The sequence below is a fragment of the Nerophis lumbriciformis genome, linkage group LG22, assembly GCF_033978685.3.
Source record: "Nerophis lumbriciformis linkage group LG22, RoL_Nlum_v2.1, whole genome shotgun sequence".
NCBI classification, from domain to species: domain Eukaryota; kingdom Metazoa; phylum Chordata; class Actinopteri; order Syngnathiformes; family Syngnathidae; genus Nerophis; species Nerophis lumbriciformis.
The window spans coordinates 41,088,976-41,099,958 of record NC_084569.2 but is presented as its reverse complement, the minus strand read 5'-3'; the positions used below and the strand labels follow the sequence as shown (position 1 = coordinate 41,099,958).

At 38.7% G+C, this 10,983-nt stretch overlaps 1 protein-coding gene across 4 annotated transcripts in view; it reads right to left on the bottom strand.

Annotated features, from left to right (window-relative positions):
- Positions 1-10,983, bottom strand: part of bptf (bromodomain PHD finger transcription factor) — an 89,846-nt gene that overhangs the window by 61,859 nt on the left and 17,004 nt on the right. For all 4 annotated transcript variants that reach the window (XM_072915717.1, XM_072915718.1, XM_072915720.1 and 1 more), the window contains exons 3-8: positions 9,263-9,483; positions 6,225-6,383; positions 6,011-6,148; positions 3,960-4,130; positions 3,797-3,882; positions 1-188 (exon numbers count right to left, since the gene is read on the bottom strand). The exon at positions 1-188 is cut by the window's left edge and continues 162 nt beyond it. In XM_072915717.1, the coding sequence (XP_072771818.1) occupies positions 1-188; positions 3,797-3,882; positions 3,960-4,130; positions 6,011-6,148; positions 6,225-6,383; positions 9,263-9,483 (963 nt within the window). The remainder of the gene's footprint in view (positions 189-3,796; positions 3,883-3,959; positions 4,131-6,010; positions 6,149-6,224; positions 6,384-9,262; positions 9,484-10,983) is intronic.

Below are 10,983 nucleotides of genomic sequence, written 5' to 3'. Positions count from 1 at the left end.
TGGCGCCTCTTGTCATGGTCCTCGCGGTGCTGATGCTTGTTGAGGGCCAGCACGTTGGTGCTGTACTGGTTGTGGTAGACCCGGTACTTGCCTTCCTGACCCAGCTTGAACAGGTTGTTCATGTTCAATGCTTCGCTTTTGGAAAAGACGGGCGATGAAGCTGCCCCGTCAGAGCGCACGGGGGACGACTGAAACACAAGGGGAAAGAAATCTGTTCATTTAGACCGGAGGTGTCAAAGTGCTTTTCACTGAGGGCCACATCGCAGTTATGTTTGGCCCCAGAGGGCCGCTTCTAACAGTCAATACTATTATTACACCGTTTTGTTATGCATTTTATTGGTAGATTTTCCAACAACTAAAATGTAAAAAAAAATATGGTAAGTTGCAATAATGCCACCTCACAATGTAGTGTATATTACTGGAAATGGAAAAAACAGTACTGCTGTTTTATGGTAAAAAAAAAAAAAGGCAGCTCAGTTGCCAGAATTTGAATGCAAAATTTACGTTTGTTTTTTTTACTGTAAATAAAAAGTTTGTTTGTTACGGTGTATTACTGGAAATGCCAAAACGGCACCACAGTTTATTACAGTAAAAAAAAAAAAGTACAGTTTTTTTCATTTACACAAAAATGCTTTAAAAACCACAGTAAATTTCACAATTTGACCATGAAATCTATTGCTACTTTTACATTGCACAATTTGATGGATAACTTGCTTGGAAATCATTATTATTAGTATTTATTTCTATTAAAAATATGGTTTGAATGTTTGTACCCCTTTCAGACATTGCATTTAGTTCCCATTAAAACATTCACATGTTGCACAATGAGATGTAAGCAGGGGATCATGTGTACATTCCTGCAACTTCCTGTTTGTAAAAAATATATTTGTATTAGTATTTATTTAATATACTAACAGCATTTCATGATTAATATTTATGAATTAAGATTCCTAATAAATGACACTAGAATAAGCACACATTTGATAGGTAAATCATAGTGTAACGACCTGGAATTACACTTTATGCGTGGTGTTGGAGTTGTCCGACTTTTTGTGTGGCTGTAAACGCATCACTGGCTAAGTGCCATATGTGCATGTGTTGGCGCAAGTGAGAAAGAGCGAGCGGCTGGTGTTGATATAACAAAGTTGCTTTTGGTCTGGTTTGTACTGCAGAAAATGACCACTTTTGCTATATATCATTTTTTTTACTAATGTTTTGGTGATGTGTTTATGGCCGAGAATAAAGAGCTTTGCTCAGTAAAGTGATGGATGGAATTCATGTCCTCAAAGCGTCTCGACAGATGTTACAATATTTGAACAATGGTGACGAAAACTGTTTTCTCTGTCGTGTCCGTGTCGTGTCGAAAATTGTTATGCGCTTATTTATGTTATTTTTTTTGTGCGTGGCATAGATTTGTCGTGCGCAGAGGACGCTTGAGCAGTGCGCAATTGCACAGGCACACACCTTAGAGGGAACATTGATATATAGTCAAGGTTTCTGAGGTTTATCCATTATACAGTGCTCAATACCCAGGTAAAGTGGAATATACGTTAGGTCAGAAAAAACACAGAGGCTACAAACAGGCGAAACAGGCTTGTAGGGATGATATAGCCTCTGTGTTTTTTCTGATCTAACGTGTGTGTATCATATATTTTTGCATTGTTAGACAATATTTAAGTTCATGTAAATTGCGATTACATGGAGTGCTTGTATTTTTTTTCTCCCAAAATAGAAAGAAAGAATAGATTTAGTTAGAACAGTTAAACTACTTTATTGTTACATATTATTTCCAGGCTTTCCAGGGCCAAATAAGATGACGTGGCGGGCCACATCTGCCTTGAGTTTGACACTTGTGATTTACAACAAATAAGTACACACACGGAATGTGTCGGCTTCACATACAACTCAGTCATATTCATCAGTTTTTATCAATTATAGTCAGTATTCAAAGTAAATTAAATAAATGGAAAAATAAAATGCTAAAAAAGATCCAAGATACATTTTGGGGGGGGTTTATGGTATTTTTTTTTGTCATAAAAAATACAATCATGTGTGCTTACGGACTGTATCCCTGCAGACTGTATTGATCTAATGTAGGAACCAGAAATATTAATAACAGAAAAAAACAACCCTTTTGTGTGAATGAGTGTACATGGGGGAGGGAGGTTTTTTGGGTTGGTGCACTAATTGTAAGTGTATCTTGTGTTTTTTATGTTGATTTAATTAAAACATTTAAAAAAAAAAAAAAAAATTATTTATATTTTTTTTAAATTTCTTGTGCGGCCCGGTACCAATCGATCCACGGACCGGTTGGGGACCACTGGTGTAAATGGTAAATAAAAAGAGAATACAACAAATCCTTTTCAACTTATATTCAATTGAATAGACTGCAAAGACAAGATATTTCATGTTCACACTGAGAAACTTTTGTTATTTTTTGCAAATATTAGCTCGTTTGGAATTTGATGCCTGCAACATGTTTCAAAAAAGCTGGCACAAGTGGCAAAAAAGACTGAGAGAAGATGAGGAATGCTCATCAAAGACTTATTTGGAACATCCCACAGGTGAACAGGCGAATTGGGAACAGGTGGGTGCCATGATTGGGTATAAAAGCAGCTTCCATGAAATGCTCAGTCATTCATTCACAAACAAGGACGGGGCGAGGGTCACCACTTTGTCAACAAATGCCTGAGCAAATTGTTTAAGAACAACATTTCTCAACAAGGAATTTAGGGATTTCACCATCTACGCTCCGTAATATCATCAAAAGGTTCAGAGAATCTGGAGAAATCACTGCACGCAAGCCATGATATTACACACCTTGGATCCCTCAGGCGCTACTGCATCAAAAAGCCACATCAGTGTGTAAAGGATATCACCACATGGGATCAGGAACACTTCAGAAACCCACTTTCAGTAACTACCGTTGGTCGCTACATCTGTAAGTGCAAGTTAAAACTCTACTATGCAAAGTGAAAGCCATTTATCAACAACACCCAGAAACGCTGCCGGCTTCGCTGGGCCCGAGCTCATCTAAGATGGACTGATGGAAAGTGTAAAAGTGTTCTGAGGTCTGACGAGTCCACATTTCAAATTGTTTTTGGAAACTGTGGACGTCGTGTCCTCCGGGCCAAAGAGGAAAAGAACCATCCGGACTGTTCTAGGGTGAAAGTGTAAAAGTCAGCATGTGTGATGGTATGGGGGTGTATTAGTGGCCAAGACATGGGTAACTTACACATCTGTGAAGGCACCATTAATGCTGAAAGGTACATACAGCTTTTGGAGCAACATATGTTGCCATCCAAACAACGTTATCATGGACGCCCCTGCTTATTTTAGCAAGACAATGCCAAGCCACGTGTTACAACAGCTTGGCTTTGTAGTAAAAGAGTGCGGGTACTAGACTGGCCTGCCTGTAGTCCAGACATTGAAAATGTGGGAAGGCTACAATATGAGAAGGGAGACTGTTGAACAACTTAAGCTGTACATCAAGCAAGAATGGGAAAGAATTCCACTTCAAAAATGTGTCTCCTCAGTTCCCAAACCTTTACTGAGTGTTGTTAAAAGGAAAGGCCATGTAACACACTGGTAAAAATGCCTTTTTTGCAATGTGTTGCTGCCATTAAATTCTAAGTTCATGATTATTTGTTTCTCAGTGTGAACATGAAATATCTTGTCTTTGCAGTCTATTCAATTGAATATAAGTTGAAAAGGATTTGTTGTATTCTCTTTTTATTTACCATTTACACAACGTGACAACTTCACTGCTTTTGTACATAATAAGTCATTGTCTCACCTCTTTGCTGCCTCGCGGTGTTTGGCTGAAAAACTCCAGCGGTGTTGAACTTGCTCTGTTGCTCCTGAGATTGGCGTTATACTCCTCTGTTGTTCAGGAAGGAGAGCAGACGAGGCGCGTCGTCAAAACACACACCTGATGAGAAGTATGTTCCGTCACTCACCTGTCCCGTCTTGGCTGGTGAAAGAAGACCGAGAGGACCTCTCAAACAGGTCCGGCTGCTCCGGTTTCCTCAGAGTGGCACAGTCGGGGACCTGAGGACCCGGGGCTGGATGCTGATCCTGGATCTGTGTTGGCGTGGTCTCATCGCTTACTTCAGTGTTGCACTTCTCGTCTTGAAAAGAAGACGCAAGAAGTGGATGTGAAGTAACTTTTGTGTGTGTTAGTAAATGTTAATTGTTTATTAAAATATATATATTGTGATAACTGTGCCGTCTTGTTTTCTTACACATTTGCAATGCAGTTGCACTTCCATGACATTAGATGGCAGTACTGTATAGGCTATCTAACTAAGGAGCTTCTTCATGCAGTTGAATGTTATGCTGCGCCCTACAAAGAGTTTATACTGCAAGTATTGTGCTTATTACACACCAGCTGTTTGATTGTAACATTTATGTTGGTTGTAGTTTTCATTCCCTGCCGTCCACGTTTGTACTCGTATTGATTCTTCGTTCATCACTCATAGCAAGGTTTGTAAGTTTTACAATATAACTAAAACTATTCTTACTAAACTGTCCCAGGTGTGATGTCTGTAGGAGTGTTTTCATGCATATTTGTACGTGATATCGTAAGGTAATCAAACTGACATCATTAGCATTAGCTAATATGCTAACAAGTTTACCAGTGTCTTTGTTACCACAGCTCCTTTACCACATGGGGTCCCCCAGGGCTCAATCCTTGCCCCAATTTTATTTGCGCTTTACCTTCTCCCCCTTGGTTCTATTTTTAGGAAGTACAGTATTGCATTTCATTTTTATGCCAATGATTGCCAGATTTATTTTCCCATGGCACAAAATAACACGGTTCAACGTCTTATTGACTGCCTGCAAGACATCAAAGTCTGGCTTTCAGCTAACTTCCTGAGCCTAAATGAAGATAAAACAGAAGTTATGTTGTTCGGTCCAAGTCGCTCTCCCTCCCCCAACGTTGACCTCGGCACTCTGACCCCGTATCTCAGCGACTCTGTCACAAACCTGGGGGTAAAGTTTGACTCAGATTTTAAATTCGAAAAGCAAATCAGCAGCGTCGTTCAAAAAAGCTTTTATCAATTACGCCAAATAGCGAAAGTGAAACCGCTTCTATCAAGACATGATCTTGAGAAATTAATCCACGCCTTTATCTCGACTCGTCTTGATTACTGTAATGCCCTGTATGTTGGCATTAGCCAGGCCTGCAGCTCGTGCAGAACTCTGCTGCTCGTCTGCTAACACAGACCTGCAGACGTGAGCACATCACCCCTATTTTAGCGTCCCTTCACTGGCTACCTGTGCGTTACCGAATACATTTTAAACTCCTTTTATTTGTTTTTAAATGTCTAAACAACCTCGCGCCAACCTATCTCTCCGACCTCCTTCAGCCTTACTGCCCCACCCGATCCTTAAGATCAGCCGATCAGCTGCTGTTGACGGTCCCTGACACAAGGCTGAAGCTTAGAGGTGACAGAGCTTTCGCCGTTGCTGCTCCCAAGCTCTGGAACGACCTACCCCTGAGTGTTAGACAAGCCTCCTCTCTTCCTGTTTTTAAATCTCTCTTAAAAACATACTTTTATTCCATGGCTTTTAACACTGAGTGATATCCATCCTGCAATGGCGCCCCATAATACACCTGCTGTGATCCTGTTTTTATGTTTTTATGAATTCTATTTTAATTATTTATTTTTTATCGTGTTCTGTTTGTGTTGTGTTGTGTTTGCTCGGTACTCGTTTTATCTTTTAACCTGTTCATTGTACAGCACTTTGGCTACCCCTGTGGTAAATTTTAAATGTGCTTTATAAATAAAGTTGATTTGATTTGATATAGACATGTTTGTGGCTGCTATAGACAAGTTTGTGGCTGCTATAGACACGTTTGTGGCTGCTATAGACAAGTTTGTGGCTGCTATAGACACGTTTGTGGCTGCTATAGACAAGTTTGTGGCAATGGTTGACTCCATTGGGGTTTAGCTCATTTTAACGTTTGATTCCACTTGATGTGATCAGTATTTGAGTGGGGTACCTGTCCTCTGGTTCACCACAGGACAGGACGGGCCACTGTCCTGGGCTTCTTTGTTCCCATGGAGATGTTGGGCGGTGGAAGTGCACTTGGACTGAGACCCGCAGCTCTCCTGGTCAGCAGGTGGAATGAGGGCTGAGGCTGTGACCAGACAAACAGTTCTAATGTTTGACCTTTAATACTATAGTATACAGGTGTGTGGGTGCTGGCACTTTACCTGGCGAAGAACCTTCTTTGTGCTCTCCATTGCCCAACTGGGATGTGGCAGAACCCTCTGCTGCCGGTCCAGAACTTGTTTCTGTTTGCTCTTTGACCTCCGGCTGCTGCTTGGCTTTCTGTGCTTCCCGTCTGACCTTCAATCGTTCCATGACCACCTCTATCAGCAAATAGAGACGTCGTTAAGTCACATGTTGACTAATTATATTAGCACTTACATATTATAATGTGCGTACGGTTGTCTCCATTCCAATATTTTGGTACCGGTACCAAAATGTATTTCGATACTTTTCAAAATAAAAGGGGACCATCAAAAAATGTCATTATTGTCTTTATTTGAACAAAAAAATGTTAGGGTACATGAAACATATGTTTATTATTGTCATTTAGTCCTTAAATAAAATAGTGAACATACTAGACAACTTGTCTTTTAGTAGTAAGTAAACAAACAAAGACTCCTAATTAGTCGTATGCAGTAACATATTGTGTCATTTATACACCTATTATTTTGTACACATTATGAGGGACAAACTGTAAAAATTGATTATTAACCTACTTGTTCATTTACTGTTAATATCTGCTTATTTTCCCTTTCCATTCTATAAACACTTCTGTTAAAATGTAATAATGTATTCTTCTCTTGTTTGGATGATACCACAAATTTAGGTATCGATCCGATATCAAGTAGTTACAGGATCATACATTGGTCATATTCAAAGTCCTCATGTGTCCAGGGACGTATTTGCTGAGTTCATGAATATAATATGCATTTGTTTGTGTTTTTTTTTTAAAGATTTTGTGACGATAAAAAATATCGATGTAATCAGAGCAGTATCGACTAGATAAGCTCTTGGCAGGCCGATATTATCGGACATCTCTAATGCCTACCATTGACATTATCTTGTACCCTTCCAAACAGTCCACACTACAATCATCATTAAATCATGCCTACCATTGACATTATCTTGTTCTCTTCCAAAAATCATCATTAAATCATGCCTACCATTGACATTATCTTGTTCTCTTCCAAACAGTCAAGTTTAAATCATCATTAAATCATGCCTACCATTGACATTACCTTGTTCTCTTCCAAAATCATCATTAAATCATGCCTACCATTGACATTATCTTGTTCTCTTCCAAACAGTCCACACTACAATCATCATTAAATCATGCCTACCATTTACATTATCTTGTTCTCTTCCAAAATCATCATTAAATCATGCCTACCATTGACATTATATTGTTCTCTTCCAAACAGTCAAGCTTAAATCATCATTAAATCATGCCTACCATTGACATTATCTTGTTCTCTTCCAAACAGTCAAGCTTAAATCATCATTAAATCATGCCTACCATTGACATTATCTTGTTCTCTTCCAAAATCATCATTAAATCATGCCTACCATTGACATTATCTTGTTCTCTTCCAAACAGTCAAGCTTAAATCATCATTAAATAATGCCTACCATTAACATTATCTTGTTCTCTTCCAAAATCATCATTAAATCATGCCTACCATTGACATTATATTGTTCTCTTCCAAACAGTCAAGCTTAAATCATCATTAAATCATGCCTACCATTGACATTATCTTGTTCTCTTCCAAACAGTCAAGCTTAAATCATCATTAAATCATGCCTACCATTGACATTATCTTGTTCTCTTCCAAAATCATCATTAAATCATGCCTACCATTGACATTATCTTGTTCTCTTCCAAACAGTCACGCTTAAATCATCATTAAATAATGCATACCATTGACATTATCTTGTTCTCTTCCAAAATCATCATTAAATCATGCCTACCATTGACATTATATTGTTCTCTTCCAAACAGTCAAGCTTAAATCATCGTTAAATCATGCCTACCATTGACATTATCTTGTTCTCTTCCAAACAGTCAAGCTTAAATCATCATTAAATAATGCCTAGCATTGACATTATCTTGTTCTCTTCCAAAATCATCATTAAATCATGCCTACCATTGACATTATCTTGTTCTCTTCCAAACAGTCAAGCTTAAATCATCATTAAATCATGCCTACCATTGACATTATCTTGTTCTCTTCCAAAATCATGCCTACCATTGACATTATTTTGTTCTCTTCCAAACAGTCAAGCTTAAATCATCATTAAATAATGCCTACCATTGACATTATCTTGTTCTCTTCCAAAATCATCATTAAATCATGCCTACCATTGACATTATATTGTTCTCTTCCAAACAGTCAAGCTTAAATCATCATTAAATCATGCCTACCATTGACATTATCTTGTTCTCTTCCAAACAGTCAAGCTTAAATCATCATTAAATCATGCCTACCATTGACATGATCTTGTTCTCTTCCAAAAATCATCATTAAATCATGCCTACCATTGACATTATCTTGTTCTGTTCCAAAAATCATCATTAAATCATGCCTACCATTGACATTATCTTGTTCTCTTCCAAAAATCATCATTAAATCATGCCTACCATTGACATTATCTTGTTCTCTCCCAAAAATCATCATTAAATCATGCCTACCATTGACATTATCTTGTTCTCTTCCAAAAATCATCATTAAATCATGCCTACCATTGACATTATCTTGTTCTCTTCCAAAAATCATCATTAAATCATGCCTACCATTGACATTATCTTGTTCTCTCCCAAAAATCATCATTAAATCATGCCTACCATTGACATGATCTTGTTCTCTTCCAAAAATCATCATTAAATCATGCCTACCATTGACATTATCTTGTTCTCTTCCAAAAATCATCATTAAATCATGCCTACCATTGACATTATCTTGTTCTCTTCCAAAAATCATCATTAAATCATGCCTACCATTGACATTATCTTGTTCTCTTCCAAAAATCATCATTAAATCATACCTACCATTGACATTATCTTGTTCTCTTCCAAAAATCATCATTAAATCATGCCTACCATTGACATTATCTTGTTCTCTTCCAAAAATCATCATTAAATCATGCCTACCATTGACATTATCTTGTTCTCTTCCAAAAATCATCATTAAATCAAGCCTACCATTGAGAGCCGTGAGGTAGGCTTTGTTGTTTCCACGAGCTTTACTGGTCAGGTCCTCTGTGATGTCCATGTGGGTCTGGACTTCCTTCTTCATCTCCTCCAGGGTGGCACAAAGGTCCATTTCCCAGTACTCCTTGTCCAGACTCTCCTGGAGCTCTTCCAGCTGGGCCCTAGTGCTGTAGTACCAGATCTTTTTTCTCTCTTGCTCTCCATCTTCTTCACTGGGAAGGAAGTGACAAGATATCAGACAGGAAGTGACACGATATCAGACAGGCAGTGACACAATATCAGACAGGAAGTGACAAGATATCAGACAGATGGTGACTGTTACAAGGGTGCTTCATTTTTTGGAAACTTGCTGGTACCTCAATTTGTTTTTTGCTCACGCTCTCACTAACTTGGTTTTTTTGCTCACAGGAATTTGTTTTTTTGCTCATGAGAATGTGGTTTTTCGCTCACTCTCTCTCTTTCATGTGAACTTGGTTTTTTGCTCTTGCAAATTTATTTTGTTGCTCACGCTCTCTCTCTTTCACGGGAACTTGGTTTTTCACTCACGCTCTCGCTAACTTGGTTTTTCACTCACGTGAACTTGGTTTTTCACTCACACGATCTTGTTTTTTTGCTCACGTGAACTTGGTTTTTCACTCTTGCGAATTTGTTTTTTTGCTCACGCTCTCCTTCACATGAACTTGGTTTTTCACTCACGTGAACTTGGTTTTTCACTCACACTCTCGCCAACTTGATTTTTCGCTCACGTGAACTTGGTTTTTCACTCACACAATCTTGTTTTTTGCTGACGTGAACTTGGTTTTTCGCTCTTATGAAATAGTTTTTTTGCTCACGCTCTCTCTTTCACGGGAACTTGGTTATTCGCTCTCGCCAACTTGATTTTTTCGCACACGCTCACGTGAACTTGGTTTTTCACTCACACGATCTTGTTTTTTTGCTCACGTGAACTTGGTTTTTCACTCTTGCGAATTTGTTTTTTTGCTCACGCTCTCCTTCACATGAACTTGGTTTTTCACTCACGTGAACTTGGTTTTTCACTCACACTCTCGCCAACTTGATTTTTCGCTCACGTGAACTTGGTTTTTCACTCACACAATCTTGTTTTTTGCTGATGTGAATTTGTTTTTTCGCTCTTATGAAATAGTTTTTTTGCTCACGCTCTCTCTTTCACGGGAACTTGGTTATTTGCTCTCGCCAACTTGATTTTTTCGCACACGCTCACGTGAACTTGGTTTTTCACTCACACGATCTTGTTTTTTTGCTCATGTGAACTTGGTTTTTCACTCTTGCGAATTTGTTTTTTTGCTCACGCTCTCCTTCACATGAACTTGGTTTTTCACTCACACTCTCGCCAACTTGATTTTTCGCTCACGTGAACTTGGTTTTTCACTCACACAATCTTGTTTTTTGCTGACGTGAACTTGGTTTTTCGCTCTTATGAAATAGTTTTTTTGCTCACGCTCTCTCTTTCACGGGAACTTGGTTATTCGCTCTCGCCAACTTGATTTTTTCGCACACGCTCACGTGAACTTGGCTTTTCACTCACACGATCTTGTTTTTTTGCTCACGTGAACTTGGTTTTTCACTCTTGCGAATTTGTTTTTTTGCTCACGCTCTCCTTCACATGAACTTGGTTTTTCACTCACGTGAACTTGGTTTTTCACTCACACTCTCGCCAACTTGATTTTTCGCTCACGTGAACTTGGTTTTTC